The sequence below is a fragment of the Lampetra planeri genome, chromosome 46 (genome assembly GCF_965212315.1).
Source record: "Lampetra planeri chromosome 46, kcLamPlan1.2.h2, whole genome shotgun sequence".
Lineage (NCBI taxonomy): Eukaryota > Metazoa > Chordata > Hyperoartia > Petromyzontiformes > Petromyzontidae > Lampetra > Lampetra planeri.
Genome location: NC_136152.1, coordinates 4,425,735 through 4,447,443, shown reverse-complemented (window position 1 = coordinate 4,447,443; position 21,709 = coordinate 4,425,735). Strand labels below are relative to the sequence as shown.

General features: G+C 46.1%; 1 protein-coding gene across 2 annotated transcripts in view; it reads left to right on the top strand.

Moving 5' to 3' along the window:
- Positions 1-1,180: 1,180 nt before the first annotated feature.
- LOC144733340 (transitional endoplasmic reticulum ATPase) overlaps positions 1,181-21,709 on the top strand; it is a 71,646-nt gene continuing 51,117 nt past the window's right edge. Inside the window, exons 1-3 of one of the 2 annotated variants that reach the window (XM_078615189.1) lie at positions 1,181-1,369; positions 3,797-4,024; positions 4,631-12,019. In XM_078615189.1, coding sequence (XP_078471315.1) covers positions 1,206-1,369; positions 3,797-4,024; positions 4,631-6,311 — 2,073 coding nt within the window. In that variant the 5' untranslated portion in view covers positions 1,181-1,205 and the 3' untranslated portion in view covers positions 6,312-12,019. Of the gene's footprint in view, positions 1,370-3,796; positions 4,025-4,630; positions 12,020-19,777; positions 19,884-20,998; positions 21,172-21,709 lie in introns of those variants that run through there. The other variant, XM_078615188.1, reaches the window with a different exon arrangement.

Sequence of the window (21,709 nt, the reverse complement as noted above, 5' to 3'; positions counted from 1 at the left end):
ATCTCACACAAAAAACCATCAACACATTCGTCAACACCGATGCGTGGCCTCAAACCGAAACAAATATACACCAACGACGTTTCGGGCCATGTCCCTTCTCCATAGCACACACACATATAAAGGCCAGAGAAGATAGATGTGTTTGGAGACTTTACACTCAACCCACTGAGCTTTTTAGCTCTTTTTCAGAAGCGACCCGGTCACAGATGATAGCTCAACGCAGTGGCTTATCATGTGGAAATGTACAGCGGCCAAATACTCTCAACACGATACTAAGTGGAGAGACAACCCGGAAGACCCGGGGATAAATCCACGCGACCACGGGGAGAGAGAAACTCGCGACCACGTGGGGAGAGAAACTCGCGACCACGTGGGGAGAGAAACTCGCGACCACGGGGGGAGAGAAACTCGCGACCACGTGGGGAGAGAAACTCGCGACCACGTGGGGAGAGAAACTCGCGACCACGGGGGGAGAGAAACTCGCGACCACGTGGGGAGAGAAACTCGCGACCACGTGGGGAGAGAAACTCGCGACCACGGGGGGAGAGAAACTCGCAAACTCCACATCCACATCAGCGGCAGCAGGCGTCAGGGTCGGAGCCCACGACCTCCCGTATACCTGGCGAGGTAGTCAACATCTCGCCACCGTGGCGCTCCACCAACAGGGGTGGGATTACATAAAAGATAGTTCTATGATGATCTCATCGCGTTGTCTGATCTCCTCGCTCCATCTCCGCCCTCGGCTGCCATTTCGTGAGCCTCGTCCATCGGCCATTTTCTCGCTCCCGGCCGTGACGTCGCTGGCCGCCGCGTGTGCACCACCCAGCAGCGGATAGACCACGGCCGGTCGTGCCATTGATCACGCACGTAGAATCGATTCGTTATTGATTATAGGAGATGTGGTGGATCGCATCAGCTTAGATTCGCGAATCGATTCTTTGTAGTTTTGAATCGTTAAACAACAATCGTTGGCTCTATCTCCCTCATTGCGTAATGGCGTCAGGGCCAACGTGACGACGTCACGACCGCGCGCGGGTGCCGAGGCGTGACCCGTGTTGACGTTGCGTCGTGACGTCACGCCGCGACGTGCACGTGCTGTGCGACGCGACGTCGTGACGTCACGCCCGCTCGCCCAAGCAATTCCCGGCCGTACGCCGTGACGTCACGGCTCGACGAGGAGACGTAAGGACTCGCGTTTGACGCAGATGGGCGCGGCGCGTCGTTACGTCACACCCCTCGGTGACGTCATCGCGCTTCCCGCCCTCCGCCATCGCCGCCGTCGTCGAGCCTCTCGCAGACGGAGCTCGATTCGTGCGATCCACTTCTTAATCACTCGACGTCTCTTCGTGCTCGTCATGGCCTCGGCAGAGTAAGTGTCTCTCTTTCTATCGGGGTTCTAAGTAAATAGCAACATCGCGCGCTGTCGTTTTTTTTAAAATTGCGGGGCCCCGGTTTCGTTGTTGAGGCGAGGCAACGGGACGAGGGCCCCCTGCGAGGCCTGCGCTCGCCTGGACGTGGTCAGGCCCAGGGCGCGAACCCGGGGCCTTGCGCGGGCCGCGAAGCCTCCCTCCATCCCTCCATCCCTTCCCGTGTTCTCCCCGCGCATGTCTCGTGTCTTGCTCGTTTACGATTTCCTCTTCGACTCTCGTCGTTTTTCTGATAATTTCCGTCGTGTTTTAATCCGCGCCGCCCGTATATTTGCACCAAATACCTGAGCTGCCGACTCGTTGGGCCGCGCGAGTTTTGCCTCGTCATGAGAATTCAGGACCGGGAACCCCCCAGGGAACTGGGAACCCCCCAGGATCGTAAATCCACGGGGTTTAGGAGCCACAATCCCCGGGGCGAGTCCCCGTGGCCCCGTCCCTGAGGCCCCGTGATTTGGGACCCGGTATCCAGATAAATCCCGTTGACCCGGGTCCCCCACTTGTAGGCCCAGGTTTCAAAGCGAAAGCGCGAACCCTAGACACCCATGGAGAGCCCAAGACCCCTCGAGTTTCCCCTTTAATAAGAGTCCAAGAGCTAACCTGGGAGCTGTCACCCCTCCCACCCGGGGTTTAGAGGTCCTCGTTTTATTCGAGTGCAAATGGCGGAAATGGCCGCGCTTTTTGCTCGAACAATAAGTGGAGACGCAGTACTGATCACCGGTTGTCTGTTTAACCGTCGATCGTTCATCTATCTCTTTGTATATACCATATGTATATTACAGGTTATATGGGCATGAATTTAAGATTGAAGCTGTGCAAATAATGTAAACATGGATCAATGTTCCCGTGAATTCTAGTGAAATTGAATGGGTTCTGTTATTAGTCTTGCAGTACTGGAGTTGTAATTTATCTCTGTCCAGCTACATGCAGAGGGATCTTTATAACTGGAGTTGTAATTGATCTCTGTCCAGCTACATGCAGAGGGATCTTTATAACAAAGCCAGAACACATTCGGATAAAAATCTATTTCACGTGTGACTTGGGGGGCATACACTACAGTATTAAATACTCATCACAGTCGTGTTCTAAACGAGTGAGTCCATTTCACTTCATACGGGGCAGTTCTGCCATAAGAGGCCCTCTTGGGCTTTGTAATTGGAGTTTTTTTCCTCGTTTTCCGGATACTCTTGGGCCACGTAGGCAATGCCTGTGTGCCTCTGACCGCCTCCGCAACATTGTTTCTTCCTTGGTTAGCATGTATTGTGTGTGTGCATGCGCGTATAGTACGGTGAGCGTAATTGCGTAGTAAAGTACCTCGAAAAAGTGAAGCATTGTCATATGGAAACTGCGCGGGTTAATTGATTTTTGTGATGGTGGTGTCTGGTGCTTTCCAGTGCACTTGATGCGTTCCTTGGACCCAATATAACTGGTTTTATAGTTTCATTACCAGTTCTGCCTGTACGCTTTTAATCTATGGGGACTCGAATGATGTGCTCATATTTCAGAACATTTCCATAAGGATTTTTTGTTTAGTAAATCTTTATAATTGTTAATATTGTATCTCAGTGGATTTGGATTTCCATACATTAAAGTGCCTGTGAAAACTGTCCAACATATGGAAAAGGGATTGATTCTGATTTGTCATTGAATAAGCTCAACCTTGGAAGTGGTGCATTAGAAGCTATTTTTTGCATTGTGTGTTTTGAGTATTCGTAAGCGTCAAAAACTTGTTTGGAATATTTGTTTTATAATTCGTATTTAGTTTAATATAATAAGATTACTTTGGCTTTGGTTTTTCACCAATAAAGATTAATTGTTACCATTGTCCTTTATCTAAACCATTGAAGACAATTGGTTTGTGGCTTTTTGTTTATGACAACTGCTGTTAATGGTATATATCGGAACCAATGTGTCTGAAACATTGCATTGCATTTATGAGAAACATTTGACACACAATTAAATCTTTACAAACAGCACCACGTGCCCCGGGGTAGCTTCTCTGTTTGCCATTTAATATTGTATAGTTCAATTACCGGGCACTAATGTAATGTCAGTGTTGAGTGATATCCAAATCGGTTTGTGGCCTACCCTTCACCAACCCGCATTGACCAGCGTGATGTGGTGAAGTATGGTCAAAAAAACCTCGACGACCAACACGTCGTGGGGAGGCCTTAATTCAGTTCATGACCGATGAACTATTTTTTTTTATAGTCGGTTACTTCCTAGATGCATCGTTCCTTTGTATACCAGAGTAAATTTGTAATAATGGGTGATGTTCATGTAATGTTGCAATTGATGAACGTGTTGCAGAAACAATGTTGGCTTTTCTCAATACTGACCCTTTCCTTACAAGCCTCAATTTGATTTGACAGCATGACCTGCACGCCCAGCAACGAGTCCCATACGCCGGGCCGCGTTAAACATTCCAAATGTTGGGATTACTTTACAATGATGGAGGGAAGAAAGCAAGTGCAGTGCAAGACCTGTCTGCTGACGCTCACCTATCACAAGTCTACCACCATGATGAACAAACACCTGAACAGAAAGCATCCCAACATGTTGTCGCTGGAGGACAGCCATCGCGACACTACCGATGTCCGGTAAGAAAGCACTCCTGCACTCACGAGTTCATTATCTTTGATCGTGCGCGTTTTGATACTGCCAACCTCTCTGATGACGCACCTGCCATCTCTGATGATGCACCTGCCAGGGCTCGGGTTTTAGATCGTGTTTTAAAGTGGTCACCACTTGCATAATCAAATTAGGCCTCATGCATTGTTAAATTGTGTTTATCTAATTAAAACCTAGGCATTCAATTTGCAATTCTAATGACTTGAAGTTTAAAACCTGGCTTTAGGCCAACTGAGGCCATCCTCTTTCTGTGAAGTTAACAGTAGTTGTCCTGTCATGAGATTAACCTCTATCATGGGGAATGTAGAATTAATGCGTGGCTTGGGGTTATCAACTGAGATGAGTGGCCCCCGCCATTTGACTTTTTCACTTTTTGTATTTCTGCTACAACATTTTTTTAAAGGTGCTTATTTTTCAGCCATTCTATAACTTTAGCTGAACAGTAACTGTCATTTTAGAGGTTACTGCATTGTTGATCTACTTTTCGGATTTCATGCAGCAGTTTTATCACACTAAATGTGCCTGTAGATCGGAAGTGCAGAATGAGTAACTGTCTTGCCCGCTCTTAATTTCAGGATCAAAAAGGAGATTAAGCTGACCATCCCTAAGGTCCGAAGACGTCGCTGTGCCCAAGACCGGGCCCGGTCCATCACAGGCCTCCTGCTGCAGGTTATCGTGAAGGACCTCCGTCCACTGGATCTCGTGAATGGGGTGGCTTTCAGGGAGTTTCTTTCATTCTTGGAGCCCGGCTACTCTGTCCCCTCCGTGGTCTACTTTGAAAAGATGCTGGAAGAGAAGTATAGCGAGGTGAAGCAGCAGTGCATTGCCGAGCTCAAGAAGGCGTCGGGCTTGTCGCTGAGCTGCGACGTGTGGAACAGCGCTGCAGTTGACGCCTACATGTCCGTTTCGGTGCATTTTATCGACGAGGACTGGCAGCTGCGAAACTTCCTTCTGGAGAGCACCAACGTGCTGGAGAGCCACACACCCATTGTGATCCGCCAGTGGATTGAGGATGCGCTGCAGCGCTTCGAGGTGGAGCCCGCCAAGATCGTGTCGATGGTGCACGACACCGGTGAGAACATGTCAGCCGCCGCCAGGCTGCTGGAGGAGGCGTACAGCTGGAAGCCCGTGCAATGCGCTGCCCACAGCCTGCAGCTTATCGTCAAGGACCACGGCATCTCCAAGCTGCCGGCGCTGGACCGCGCGGTCGACGTAGCACGCCAGCTGGTGGAGTACTTCCGCAAGAGCGAGTTTGCTCTGAGCCAGCTGAGCGTGCGTGAGAAGGAGTACAACATCATTGAGTGCCCGCTGGTGGTGGACACGCCCTCACGCTGGAACACCACCTTCGACATGATTGACCGGCTGCTGGAGCTGCGTGTGCCCATCGCGGCCGTGCTGGGTGACATGGCAGTAATGCCGTCATGGCCGAGCGCGCCCATGGAACTGGTGATGCCCCAGCAGTGGGACATGCTCATGGAGCTGAAGACGCTGCTGGAGCCATTTGTGCACGCCACGGCCTTTCTGGGCTCTGAGACGCACGTGTCCGCCTCCACCGTTCCCGTCCTGGTCAAGGGGCTAATCCGCGCGCTGGAGGCCGTGCACTACACGTTGGATGGCGTCGAGGTGGTGGACTCGCCCCACATCCAGCAGCTGAAAGAGCGCGTCAAGTGGCAGCTGGAGGAGCGCTGGAAGTTCCCGACGGCACCCCATGTCGACTTCTTACTGTACGCTGCGGCGCTTGACCCGCGCTTCCGCGGCCTCAAGTTCCTCTCGGGGCCGGACGCGGATGCCGTCAGAAGCCACGTCCTCGCCAAGGCCATTGACTTCAACCGCCAGGATCCGTCCGCCAACCGGGATCCGTCGGTCGTCAAGCCCACCATCATCCATGTGTCAGGCCTCGACCAGCTGTTCGCCGGATTCTCAGATTTCGCAGACGACATGGAGGTGGCGGTGGTGGGATCCAGCGACATCGAAGCGATCGTGTACAAGGAGGCGGAGCAGTACTTCAACGAGAAACAGACGCCGCGCGGGGTGAACCCACTCGTGTGGTGGCGAGACAACCAGAGCCGCCTGCCCTACCTCAGCCGTGTGGCAAAGCAGGTGCTTTGCCTGCCGGCTACGTCTTCACCGGCCGACAAGATTTTCTCGACCGCCGGACTGGACTTCATGCGACTGTGCACAAGCTTGCACCCCTCGCACCTCAACATGGTCATTTATCTGAACCGGAACATGAGGGAGTGCTCTGGACAGGACTGATGCGGTCGCTTGCATGCAGTAGAACCTCCAAACAGTGTGTGCTTTGTTTTTTTTCCAGATCATTGTATTTGTGTAAATAGTAAGTTGGCAAAGGGTTTTTAAGTTTATACCGAGTTTCCTGAATGTATGTTTCGGGGGCCGGTACGGTAGTTGCAGAGTGGAGAGCAGTTAAATATACGCAGCTCAACAATATTTTTATATTTTAGTTTTTTTTAGGCCTGTGTAGCTTCCAAAGAAGGCATAATTATTGTGTAGATGTCTGAATACCAGTTCACTAATTGTGAATTGTGGCTTCTTCTAATACACTGGGCATTTGAATTGCATTAACTGACACATAACATCTGGGTTGCTGTGTGTTGACCTTTTAAACGGGCTGATCATAATTAAGGTTATGATGACTCAAAAACCACAGCATTGCAATTTAATTAGCATAAGTACTTTCATCCAAAGTGTGGCAACTTAAATTTGCTTCTGTTAATAGGAAACCGCTAATTCCACCCTGAAACAATGTAAAATTGTCTCTTAGATTGAGCACCAACATTTCCGCTTTTAACCTTCCCCATTACGCTGGTGCCCACTGATATAATATCTGCATGGCTCCCACAAGGCGCTGCGCACCATGCCGTGACTTGTAGTGCCAACTCCCAGCTTGCATACCATGTGTTGTGTAGTAAAACGTAAGATTGTCACACTTGAGCGATGTCACGAGAACGCTCTAAATAGTATTGGAAAGTTGCACGATCACAACGTTAAATTCCATTCGTAAAGTTGTTGGACATCTCATAATACACGGCCTAGTTATATATAATTTTAATATGTATAGCCTTAAAATAAATAATATGGTTTGGCAACTCTAATTGTAGAAAGATTCAAGTTGGATTTGTTAAGTGGAAAACATTACAAAATATTTCTGCATTCCCTGCCAAGTACACTTTTTGTATTGAACAATTTTTATTACAAAAGATCTCAAACCTCTTGTGAGTTTTAATTGCTAAGGCTGATCTTATTACCGCTTGATTATGTTTTTACGTATATGGTCCATTTCCTCTTACATTTAATGAGTTTGCTTGCGCAACTAGCTGGCTTCTCGGAAGCAACCTAGAAGCTAAAAGCCAGCAAGGGTAATTAGGCTCGTTAACAATAAATAGCTACGTAAAGATGGCATTTAAGAAAGCAACAAAAATTTGCATTCACATGCCAAACTACTTTGTAGCAGAGGTCGCAAACGGGTTTTGATTCCTTACCCGTACCCGGCCGCACCAGGGTCGCAAACGGGTACCCGTACCCGGCCGTACCCGTACCCTACCCGTACCCGGCCGGGTACTGGTAGCCGGGTATCGGGTAGGGTACGGTTATCGGGTACCCGGTTGCGACCTCTGCTTTGTAGCATCTTTGGTAGCGATTTCTAGAAAATTGAAGACAAACTCCTAAATGCAAATTGAGTAAGGATTATGTACCTGATATAGTTATTGTAACGAACAGTAGCTCTGAAATGCAGAAAAATGTTGAAAAGCTTAACTAGGGCTCCAAACCAGGACTGAAGATAAATGTGCAAAACATAAGTACAACTGGAAAACAGTGGAATATTAGCATGATAGGTAACATACACTTTAAGTAATAAAGTTTGGGGCAGGACACGTCACTATTAGGATAATGATCAATGGTCTAAAGTAATGGAATGGCAGTCAAAAGAGAACATGCCTGTGACGATGACCTCTGCAGAGATGGAGTTATAAAATTGGCTCTTGTGCGGTTAAATAATTGAAATCTCGGGACCCTTTGAGATGACGACGGAATGGGTACATCCAGAAGTGGATTGATCGTGGCTGATGATGATTTGTAAATAATCCAGCCAGGTGATGCTCTAGTTAGAGGCCTCAACTATTGTTAGGTAATAAACATAATGGCCAAATTCATGGTCGTAACAGCCTGATTAATCATCCGGAATCTGTAAAATAACTGCTGAAGGTATCATGAATAGACTCGCCCCCACTATCAGATGTACCCACTGCGCCACACTCGCTGCGGCTGGAAGACGATATTAATTCTAATTGTTAGATTGTTTTTTATATTGTTGACGAGCTTGTGAGAATGGGCTATGCCTGTGCTTTCTCTGGTCTTGCACAGGGCCACCATTTAGCTTTGGATCTTGCCCTATGGAACATGGCAAGTGGAAGCCACTTTATTCCAGGTAGTCACTTGAGAGCTTGTCCACTGGCCAGAGTGTGAGTTTTGTACATTATTTGTCATTTTGAGGTTCTACTATACTCATGTCCGTTGGTAAAAACAAAATACTGCCATCTGCTTTATTTTGAACTTTAAAGTTGCTATAATTTGAAGCTTTATGAATAAATTTCATATCTAGTATTACTAATGTAGCGGTAGGATTTTTAGGTACTAAACGTATTCAAGTGGCTAAGGAACTGTGCATGGTTGTAGTTTATATACTTTGCTTTCCATTTCGCTTTATAATTTTGTCTAATAAAATAGAAAAAAATGTCACGTGTCCTAACATTAAGCACACAATGTAGAGCACGTTGGTTTGTAAGAAAAGCGTACGTCTGCGGCAGGAGGATTAGTAGCACTGAGGTTAACCATGTTTTTCTCTCGACCAACTTCTTGGAAGGTTGTGGATGGATAACGTTTCCCACTCGGCTTTTGCAATCATTCTACCCTGGGTATAAATCACTTATCTTGTGTGGTTCTTCATCTATCTGTTTTTGTCTTGTGATAGACACGGACAGGCCTGAGTGTAATGATGACCAAAGTCACAATTTTTACGTCAACGAAGACAAATGTTGCTGTCTTGCAGATTTGCGGTGGCTGCAGGTGATCTCGCCTCTGTTCTCAGCATTCTTGGTCAGAATGTTGAGTCACAGAGACGGATTCTGTTGGCCTCGTGTTCCATGGTTTTCTTTGTTCTGTCCGAGTTGTTGGCGAGCCACCATACATTTCACACCCTTGTGTGCTTCTCGAGTTTTTATAAAGAAAGTGCGTTACTCGCAATTGGAGATCACGCCTTTGTTGAAGTGGATCAAATTGGCCCATCAGCTCTCCAGGGGCAGGTTAAATTGACTACTACTTTGCGTAATTTCAGAAGTGATCGGAATATTTGTCCTGTATGTATGTTAAACTTTTTTCGCACCGTATGTAGCCAACCATGCTAATCGGAGGTGTGGGTTATGGGATTGTTTAATTTCCATCTGCCTCCATTGCCACCGATGGTAATGAACACCCCATCCTTCCCTCATGAAGTGGGCAGACACCTTAACTATTTTTAACGTCTATCTGTGTTTTTAGTTTCTATCGTGAAGCGAAACATTAAGATGTTCAGTTCCTTATAAAGCTGTCAGCTTGCGATGCTAAACAGACATCCATTTCAAACGACACGTGGCACCCCCTGAAAACATTGGAGAGTGATGCAGCATGTTTGCCAGAACCTACACTGTAGTATTACTCTGACGTAAACCGTACGAAGTGCAATGTGCAGAGGTTGGAGGTCAACTGCAACAGCGGCAAAATCCAGCAGAGGGAAGAGCGAGACGGAGCAATGGCAAGGTGTGGTGGTGGTTGCCCTGACAACAATAAGAGAAGCAATTTTAAGAATTTACATTGGAAATTCTAAGAAACACTTTGGGACTGACTGCACTGATACTCTTGGAATGGCATGGGCTGGTAGGGGTATAGTTGGTATTCTAGATGTGTGGTGTGTGTGCTTCGTGTGATGTTGGTAATCGATGGATGTATTGATCACCGGCAAGAGTCACCCACTTGCAATTTGGAGCATTTGATTTCTTGAGATCGATGCGCGTGTTTTTTTTTCTCCTCCACCCACCGAAATTCATAGTGGGCAGCTGCTTGAGTTTGACCAGGTTTGTTTTAAGTGCCATTTACGTACGTGCACATTTCACATAACTAAATGGCGTGATTTTTATTCTAGCGTGTGTCATCAAGAAATTACACTAAAAAACATAGCTTTTTATATTGAAGATATGTATATGTGTCATGGGTTCTTCAACATTAACTTGAAGTGTTGTAAATGAAAACATCTTTCAGAGTTAGGTTGTGACACCACTGCATTGATGTATTAGAATAAGGGAGTGAGGCGGTTGTGACGTCAGTTTTTCTCATTTTTGACCCATACAACCCAAACTATAGACCATACTGCTGCCCTGAGGGAGTTCCGCGCTCTCTCCACTGCTGTGGTTGTTGGGGGGCGCCCCCCAACAACCTAGTAGACCATATAGTAAGCCACTGTCGTCTGTGCTCCCTCAATGGAGGAAGAGAAACTACTCCCCCTGAAATCCTCTCGTGGATAGCAGACCTCGACATTTATCTCCTGAGCATATTGCCATATGCAAGACTAGTAGAGTCGTGTTCGCACCGTGATTCTCATTTTCTGTATTTCCAATAATGAAGCTGCAAACTTTATGGATGCAAGATACAAGGGCCACATGTATATATCTGCAAGATAAAAGCTGTTTTCGTTTTGGTTCCATCTTAAATGATCAAAGGCAAATTAAATCTTTCTTGGAATTACCCAATTGAGGCCAACGATTTTCTCCCAGCCAGTACACCATTATTGTAATATATATCAGGAGTGTATATGGTGACATAGGTCAGGGACCATGATTAATACCTTTTGCCTTTTGATGGTGATGAACGTTGAGGCTAAGCACACCATGGATATCTGGTCAAAGAAAGAAGAAACTCATGGTGAGGTTGCTGTGGCAATACAATAGCTGTGATGGCCTCTTGACCTTGACATAACCTTGCATTGAGCGTTAAAGTAAAGTGACTTAATGGCACATTGGTGGTAGTGGTGAGAGTTTAATACAATTGTGCAGCAGCAACCTGTAAACTACTTTTCCAAATTAGTATTGTTTAAACTTTTAGTTAATAGTTCAAATGTATATCAAGCAAACTTGCTTTTTTACAGTATCCCTGGATGTGTTGTGCCTGTTTGTAAGTGTCATTGTGCAAGTGTACTTATGAATGTCCCGTTGCGTGTCCTTGTATCTGAATTTGTGTGTTCATGTTTGTCAGTGGGTGAGTACCACCTGCTTGTGTCAGTTTGTGTACTTGTCCAAACAGTCTAAGGCTATACGAGGGATCTGTCTTTTGTTGTCAACATCAGAGAAAAATGCCGCCAGAGTGTGATGCTGGCCAGTACAACCTGCCCTGTGTGCCGTGCTGGCCTTAAGTGCTCACTCACAGCACTTTGGCCCAACATTCTATGCAGGCCATACAGGGAGCTTTGTTGATTTTGTGGGTGTATTTTGAGTGCATGTGAGTGTCGGTCCTTGTGTTGGTGTTGATGTTTGTGTGCGTGCCTGAGCGAGTACCCACACTTCCTCGTTTTGTATGCAAGGCTTGTGCAGATTACAAGTTGCCAATGTTTCCTCATCCTGCCGACCCTCTCACATTTTTGCGGGGAGAAAAAAAATCTATGGCGCAATAACAGCAACGGCAGTTTTACAGTGTTGTACCGGTTTTTTGTAAAACAAAATCTTAGCCCCTTCCTTAAACTCAAAAGCTTTGTGCACGAACACGTGGGATTTTTGATTATCACAACTGATCTGTTGCTCCATATATTTAGCACTCAAAGCTTTGTAACATTGTTTTTTATATGTGATTTGGTAGTTTGGAAATTATTGGATTGAGTCCGTTTTTCGCGAGTATTGATACCAATAAAGCTACCAATTTATCATCGGTTTAATGTCAAGTAAATTAATGAAACTGAAGTTCACTGAATGTTCAACTTGGATTTTGTACATGATATCACAGTTCAACTCTCTTCTATTAAACTCCCATAACCAATTTTCTTCTAGGATAAATGTGGAAATGAGTGTCACTTTCCGGTAGGTTTTCTGCGATGCGGTGAAACTAAGATTTATCGTTCGACATTCTGTGATAATCGTAACCTGTCTTGCAAAATATACCCTGAATTACAATGTGAATATAATTCAGTTATTTTAAATATTCTATTCCTGCCGACATACGAATTAAGAAACACAATTTAAGTTATAAATAAATAGCTATTTATCCATAAATAATGATTTTTAGAATGTTTGTGTAGCAATTAACAGCGTAGATTTTTTATGACTTCATACATTTGGTTGTCCTTATTAATAGTTGTGTAAACTGGCAGCATGTTTCTTACAGACAGTAAAGGTTCTAAGACCCCTGGCAGCCTCAATTAAGTGAACTTGTTGCGGACGTTTTACATCTTTATTCATACAAGAAGTGCAGAAAAGCACAACCATAATTTGAAATACAATTGCAAAGTTATTCGAAACTTACTATAATTGCCATCGTGAATTTCGATATCGTATCGCAGCAACCCTACTTCTAGGTGACTCCCCTTATCCACAGATAAGCACGGATAATAGGACGAGTTTTGCACTTCTGGGAGACAGCTGGCAGATGACTTGCCAATGGATAAGGGTTCAGCTATATTTTCCAATGAACCAACGAACGTGTGCTTGTGGGCCATGTAACATGTATATATCTGTACATTAAACTTTCGCATCGTACGTAGCCAACCATGCTATTCGGAGGTACGGGGGAATGACAACTAAACAGGGAAGTATTCGGACGTTAGGACTTCAGACCCCAAGTCATGTACACATGTTTCTTATCATTTTGATCTCATTAATTTTTATTTTCTACTGTTCTCGTCTCTCATCTCTCACTAGTCTATCTCTTCATCTTGGTGAGCCACGTCTCTTTGTGGGCCACTGCTGGAGCCTCCGTGGCCACAAATGTGGCCCTTGGGGGGGGGGGGGGCGGTGTCAGTCGCAGAACCATTAGATAACAAAAATGCTGCCACTTTCTGGATACTTGGCTTGTCTGGATAATAAGAAGAATTGGTTTGTGAATAGGGATATCTGCAGCTCGATCCTGGGGCAATGATCAATCGGAAGAGTGGATAATAGGGCAAAATGATTTAAACTATATAGTCAAACTATGAATTGTAACAACATTGTTATTCAGTTTAGGGGACCCATTATGCATGTTGCAACACTCGTTAAAAATAAAAAATAAAAATTTCTGTGAGTTAATTACAGGACTAAGCATTAAATACTCTTTGGTTCTTTTGGTAAAGTCACGTAGAAAATCAAATAATAGAATATGACGTTTCGGTTGCAACACAAGCAACCATCATCAGGTAAGAATGAATGATAAAACACACGGAAACAACACAGGCAGACATGCAGAGAGAGACGCAAAGACACCGAGTGGGACACCAAGGAAACGGACACGGAAACAATATCGGCAGAAAACATCCACTCATTTGTCCTCTGCAGTCCTCTTTCTGCCCCGGCCCCTCCCCCATCTCTCTATTTAAGGCACAGAGTCGTTGTCCTGTGTCTTGGTGTGTCTTTGTGTGTGTCTCTCCGCATGTGTGTCTGCTTGTGGTGTTTCTGTGTCTGTGTTTTATCATTCATTCTTACCTGATGATGGTTGCTTGTGTTGCAACCGAAAAGTCTTATTCTATTATTTTATTTTCTACGTGACTTTACCGAAAGAACCAAAGAAAATGAAAAAAAAACTACGACGTTTCGATCGCAACACAAGCGTTCGTCATCAGGAAGAGAGGGTTAGCTTCTAAAGGTAAACTGCTTAGAAAGGTTTGAAATGGGTGTCGCGATCAAAACGTCATAGTTTTTTTGTTATTTTCTTTGAACCTACATGCGTGACTACCGAAAGACCCAAAGAATAGGACTAAACATTATTGTGAACCCAATTGCCGAGAAAACGTTGATCCGAGAGTAGTAAGCAGTTATTACACTTGAGAAACTGCCAAGTGGAATCATGTGGAGAGACCGTTGTAAGTAACCAGGGATTAGCAGCGAGGATTAGGGAGGGTGATGTGAAGTTCGCTGTGCGGCAGATCGGCAAGGAAATACGATCGGCCATTGCAAGAGGTGGTTGGTGGCTTTCCTCAATTAATTTAAAAAATAATTGATTTGGTAATTGACAGGAGTTGGTTATGGTCTTGTGCAGTTCTGAAGCAATTGTTAATGCACGTGCAGCATTGCATTGCGATGCTGCACTACTGTAGGGCGATGGCCATCAGCTAGAGGCACACGGTGAAGACACCAATGACAGTGACGCTTCGAAATGACATCTTACAGGGGAATAGTAAAATTGAACGATTGAAAGTGGACTTCCTGCTTATATAAGCATTGAGGCGCTGCTCTTCTTCCATGTGATGGTTTAATTTTTCATCCCTGACACGCGACATGCAATAACTGCTGTGCTTAACAGTATGCTCGTAATAGTTGGCACCATGGTGGTGAGATGTTAACTACTTTTCAAGGTAAACATGAGACCGGGGGTTCAATCCCAACCCTGACACTTATATATTTGGAGTTTGCGTGTCTCCTTGTGGTGGTGTGGCTTTTTCTCCTGGTCCAGTTTTTACTTACACATTTAAAAACGTGTGTTTTATAGTATTTGGCTACAATAAATTTACACAAGCCACTTTGAGCTATTGTTTGTGGCCATGTTGTTTCTGATACAGCTATATAGCTCAGTGGGCCTTACCTGGTGAAATTAAAATAGTTTAGTTTTTTTAATTTCCAGCCCTGAGCTAGTGGTGTAAATTCCACATTCCTATGGCGGGGGTGATTCTATACATGAAACCACTTTACGTCCCCACAGAGGAATGATCGATCTCCAGCAAGGATTTCAACTCGCAACCTTCCGATTGGGAAACTGCTGGCTGTATCGCTGATCCACCTGAACATGTGGGAAAACGTTAAATCGGAAATCATTGACTCTTACGCTTCATTTGGATTTTTTAAAAATTGGATGCTCTGCAGGAAAATGCTCAAATTGCCTGTTACACCGTGGGAATTAACACCACAACCGCAGGGCCACCACCGGAAACGAGCACCACCTTCGTGTTCATCTGTGCAGGGAGGTACTTGAATTTTTGTGAGTTTCATTATGTGGAACCTGGACTTTTAAATACATTTGCAGCGGTCAGAATGTTCTGGTGAAACATTGGCAAGAATCGGGCTGTGTGGCTCGCGGTGTGACCTGTCGAGAGGTGTGGAGCAATTTGAAAGTGACGACCTGATGAGAGTGATAGTTGCTACTATAAAGCTGCTATATAGAAAGGGGGTTTAAGGAAACCCAGAGGGGACATTGGCAGTGACACCATGACTGCAGCCATCCTTGGCTCATAAATCCTCTGATGCCCAGTTGTGTTTGGTTTTTCACCTTTCGCTTTGTTGGATTTAAAACCTCCACAGGCAGCGTACACATAGACATGCATTATAATATGCATACCAAAAGTTCACTCGAACAATGGTGTATTATCCATAGAATTACTTAACGAAAATATGTAATTAACAATATAACGTTTGTAAGTGATCACATTTTGGTTATAGATTGCTCTTCACAGTCATATTGCAATAAATACTATTGTACGATACTGCCCTCCCTTTTGAACAATGTTGCACACTGCATTTATCGACTGTTGCAGGTGTCCTATAACAAAACTGGCTTGTGCCGGAAGCTCGTTTGACACCATTTCATGATGTCATCACTTATATGTGACATAGCATGTGCATGTGACCGCTAATCTTTTGCTTTTTTCCACAGCTCTTGTATGTTTATATCGTCTAGCTCTCATCTACAGCTATCTTTTTTCTCATCTTGCTTTTATCTCACTAATCTGTATTTTTAATCGCATGGTTTACCTCACTAATCTCATCACGTCGCTAGCTATTGTTACCTCTCATCTCACTAATATTTCTCAGTGGGACAATTTGGTTTTAGCCCACCATACTCTTTGGTTCTTTCGGTAAAGTCACGTAAGTAGAAATAAAATAAAATAAACCAAATCACGACGTTTCGATCGTGATTTTACCGAAAGAACCAAAGAGTGGATTCCTGCAGTCACGAAAGCTTCAAATCAAGATTGTGGCCCACCAGTAGAAGAATCCTCTATGGCAGCGCCTCTCTTCATGATTGCCCACAGCCCCACTATTTCTAGCTACTTATTTAGTTCTCAAAATAACCATTAGCATTTTTGTGAAGAGTAGAAGTAGCAAATTAATAAGCAGGCAATGGTACTTTCGCATATCCGTTTCGTCACTTAATCACAAAGTATTTTTCCGTGATTTCACACCGGTCAAAGTTTTGAACAATGCTGCTGAAATAATGCACTCCCAGAAGGCAATGTGGCTGATGCGTTGTGTAAGAAATATTTAGATTTTCTATGCGGAAAGACGGATACTTGAAGGAGGCCTATTGTCTGCTTGTGTTTGTTTCTTATTAATTTGCTTCGTTTCTGCTTTGTGTTTTAGTTTGTAATTCTTCCCCCCGGACCTCCGATTAGCACGGTTGGCTACGTGTGGCGTGAAATAAGTTCTACATACATACATTTCCATCATAATAAAAGACAAAGATCCCCCGTATAGCGAGTACCTACGAAGGCCGGCACTACACGAGGGGGTGGGTGGCCAGCACCACGCCCGACCATCATGATAACCCTACTATAGACAACTCCACGTGCATTGGATGATAACTTCACGAGAAAAAAAAAATACATTTTTACATGTGCAACTCTTATTGCAATCCACTGCTGGATTAAGGGCCTAATCACATACAAATGATTAATGGGTGTTATTTATTACTCTAGATTCTTATGAAGTCATCATATATTTGTGTTTGGTGCTAACATGCAAATTATGACATAATTGATGCTAAGCACTGCAGATATTGCATGTGTACTGTGCTATGAATGCCAAATTAATACGTCACTGATGTGCTTAAGACATGGCAATGCACACATGCCAAAACCAATCATCTCTCAAATATGTCTCTTAAGGGTACACGTCCATCTTTGTCAAGCTACTGCTGGATGAGTGCATTGTCCCTCTGTTGCCGATTATATAAGCACACAAAGGCATTAAAAAAAATACAAGTTATTTTATTTAACATCACATCCTCATAAAAAACAAACTCCTTGTGCAGACAGGCGTGAGGTTGTGCCGTGCATCGGTATCGATCCGCGTGATCGATGGAGCGATTTTTCTCGAGTCGATCGGCGACTTGGGTTGGTGTAAAACCGATGGTCCGTTTGACGTCACTGGGACTGATTGGAATTGGCCGCTGCTGCTGAGCAATCGATACCAGCTCTTGACGCAATACGACTGCTCCATAATGCGTGCGTTTGTATACAACGGCGCCAGGTGGCTCGGCGGTAGAGCGAGGGGCTCGCAAACGTTCAGTTGCGAGTTCAACTCCTGGTTCGGGGGGTTGGCGCAGCCCATCATCCCTTCAGGGTTGATAAAATCGCTACCGCTTTCTGGGGACGTCAATAGTGGTGGCCTTGTGGATAGACACGCCCCTGCCATCAGAGATGAGCATCACCTCATTTGAGCAGGATAATGACTGTGATATGTACATGGTGATCCATTCATAGATAGTCCACGAAAATAATAGATTGAAGTAATAGTGAAAACAACTCTATTCCAGAGCCTCTAAAATATCTCTCACAATCTCCATCGACTTGTCGTGTCCTTTAACGCAGTACTCTATAGGGGAACGGTGGTGCAGTGGTTTGCCCATTGCTTTACAAAAGACATCGACCTGAGGTTGATTCCTGTCCCATGGCTGTCATTGCCAGCAAGTGGAGTCCGAAACCAGTCCTGGGCCTTCCTAAGTTTGAACTATGTGAGAACTCGGTCTAAATTTCAAGTGATTTGTCCTTCATTGAGAGGCTGATTTAGGATTGAAACATTGTTGGGGAGACAAAGGTAGCCAGGTATGTTGCTGGACACACCAATAACACCTTGTCTCAACAACCTATAAAGGCGTGTGCGTGAGTGTATCATACAGAATGTGGGGTATGACCATACCTGTGTTGCGAGTGGTGCTATTAATCGGCCACAGGTCCCTGACAGAAATCTCCAATCAGAACTCACAACATCACAAAGTGCCAACGAATGGCCCCCTGAAGATGACATCGCAAAACTACGAAAGGAATCTGCTTCAGTCGCCTTTCACACACTGGGTTGCTTACCTTTTTATATGTCCTGCTAAGACTTTACTATACGACAGTCAAACCCAACTTGCTCTGGAATGGGCGGTAGGGTGGCACACTGGTAACACTCGTGCCTCGGCAAGAAGGCCCTGGCTTTGATTTCCAACTCGGGCGCCTTTCTGCGATGAGTTCATTTTTCCCCGTGATCTGCATTGGTGTCATCCATGTTCTCCAGTTCCTTCCCATCGCTAACAAAGCACGCAGTGCAACTGCTATTCGTCAAAACATCCCAATTATGAAAAATGACCTGCAAGTTATTCAATTGGGATTATACACAGCAACATTGCCCCCTCCTGCAAGAACTCGACAGGGCCCTCCTGAAACATCGGCACTTGGGAGACAAGGGTGGCCGGGCGTGGTGCTGGCCTCCAATCCCCTTGTGTGCCGTGCTGTCCTTTGTAGGTACTAACAGCACTTGCCTCAACAATATTGTTAAAGGCTACATTGGGAATCTTTATCTTGTGTGAATGTGTGGATATTTGTATGTTAACGATTGAGTGTATGTGATTATGAGTTTGAGCGAGTGCATATGTGTGTGCGAGTTGAGCACGTGTATCTGTAAGAATGTGTCTGTGTGTATGATGACACGTGTTTGAGTATATGTATGTGAGAATCTGTGCAAGCTACTGTTAATGTATGACTGTCAGCGGTCGCAAAGGGGTTTTGATTCCGTACCCGTACCCGGCCGCACCAGGGTCGCAAATGGGTACCCGTACCTGGCCGGGTACGGGTACCCGTTCCCTACCCGTACCCTACCCGAAATGAGTGACAAACGGTTACTCACCAGTGACTCACGGCCTACCCGTACCCGGCCGCACCAGGGTCGCATACGGGTACCCGGTAGGGTACGGGTAGCCGGGTATCGGGTAGGGTATGGGTATTGGGTACCCGATTGCGACCTCTGATGACTTTTGACTGTGGGAGCGGTCGTGGAGCGGTCGTGTAGCAATTAGCGCTACGCTGCGCAATAAGCCCAGCGACCCGAGTTCGATTCCTGCTCACGGCCAACACCAGTGATGATCATCTGAACTGGTCCTGAGCCTCCCTTCGGTCAACTTTACTTCAAATGAGTACCCGGTGAAGTGTGTAAACATCGCTACTCGGAAGACGGGCAGCTGGGTGCTGGCCCCACCCCCTGATGTGCCGTGCCGGCCTTCATAGATGTTTGCTAACAGCACTTGCCGCAAATTTCTGCTCAGTCCTTGACTTTGTGAGGTGAGAGTGTATGTTAGTGTATATGCATAAAAATGGTATGTGAGAATATTTAGATGAGTGTAAGAGCTTGAGTGTATGCACGTGTGAGTTTGAGCGTGTGCTTTGTGAGGGAGCGAGTTTTGACGCTGGCCAGTAAATGCGAGTGCAAGTGGCTCACTCTCCTTGCTCATCTACGTCTCCGCAGTCCCAACGATGTGGCGACCGCGATCCTAAAGCAGAAGGCGCGACCCAACCGGCTGGTGGTGGATGAGGCGATCAACGAGGATAACAGCGTGGTGTCTCTCTCCCAGGTGTGTGCGTGCCTGCCTGTTCTCCTGCCATTGCCACCACCAACACTGCTGACCGTGTCCGTTCAGTGCTCGCTGAGATGCATTGGTTGCTGAACGAATACATTATGAGGTCGCACTCATTACACACAAAGTGCTTGCCACAAATGAAATACGATACCTTGTTGATCTTGTCAAGGAGCATAAACCATCATGCAAATTTCTTGCAGCACTGGCTTTTGGCTGGCCATAAAACAAAGATGGTCACCGCATCGCGCGCTTTCAGATGCGCTTTTGCGGCCGTCTAGAACGCTCTTCCGATATTAATAAGCCACTGGAGCTATGAACTTTTAAATCTAGATTGAACATTTCTTTAGAACTGCTATTTGTGTTTAGCTGTCCTTCCCCCGCACCTCCGATTAGCACGGTTGGCTACTTACGGTGTAAGTGAAGTTCAACATGCGTATGCATGTACTGGCATCGCCACTTACACCTCCACCACCCTCACTTGTTTTGCATCTGCGAGCCCAGCTCCTGGAGTAGCCTAGGGCAAGCACTCGTCGCTTCTGGCCCACTCAGGAAACGTTTATAATTATTTAGTGCAATATGATTCGTCGCGTGTTGGAGTCGGCAGATTAACCCTTTCCTATTCCGAGATGACTGCAGTTTGAAGGGTGGGTGTCCCGTTGACTGTTGAATCTTGGAACGTGTGCAAGTGGTTCGTCATTAATTTTATTTAGTTGTACTCACCGCAGAGAACTGAAGCAACACGACCGCACTCTATGATAGCTGGCGCTAAACTGCCTCGCCATTCCGCATGACCTTGTGGGAGCCTCGGTACCGATAAAGTTATTTTATGAATTTTTTTCTTCCGGTTCAGTTCTGATGACGTACACGAAATTGTAAGAAAAACTGACATGTACGTCATCGGAACAGGAAAGGTTTCAGTGTTGCAATGAAGCTAGAGCATGGCTTATCTCAAGTATAAACGTTATTAGCTGTGAATGCTGGACCGATGTGCGTGGTGTGCCTGCCGTGTGGCGCCTCGAGATGGGTTACCGCGTGGGAACCGCGGAATTTATATGAAGCGATTGATGATGTGTGGCGTGCTTGCGTGCTGTGACGTGGTGCACAACCAGGTGAAGATGGACGAGCTGCAGCTGTTCCGTGGAGACACGGTGATGCTCAAGGGCAAGAAGCGCCGCGAGACGGTGTGCATCGTGCTCTCTGACGACACGTGCTCCGACGAGAAGATCCGCATGAACCGTGTCGTGCGCAACAACCTGCGCGTGCGCCTGGGCGACGTGGTCAGGTGAGTGGGGCGGGAGTGGGGGTGCCTTGCTTGCGTCCTCTTGTTTTACCTCCATTCCCACCGGCACATTTGAGCCAAGCCAGCGCGGGGACCCATCGCATTGTTTGCCGCCGGTCATTTGCGCCTGCAGAGTCGAAAACCAAACCAACATCCGAATCTTGCTCAGGGGGGGGGCTGGGGCTCATGATGCGTTCAATGCGTGCGATGTCAGTACGCTTGTGAGGACATGGCGTCACCGCGCTAGTTCGTGCGTCTCAGCCCGTCCGTTAAGTTATCGGTGCGGTTCGCTCCTGTAGTTGACAAAACAACCTGGCGACTCCCGAACCGTACCAGGCTGACTCGGCCATGGCCCCGCCACGGCTTAGTTGTACAGTCTAAAATTTTGTTTTTCCTCGTGTGCCGCTGGGCAGGAGTTGATGGACGTGGCTTGGCGGCATTGTTGGCCTGCATCACGCCGGACGTGAATTTGTTGGGGGTTTGCGGCCTTGTGGAGGTCGGAAGTCAGGGTGGCCGGCATTTTTCAAGAACCCTTCGGAGT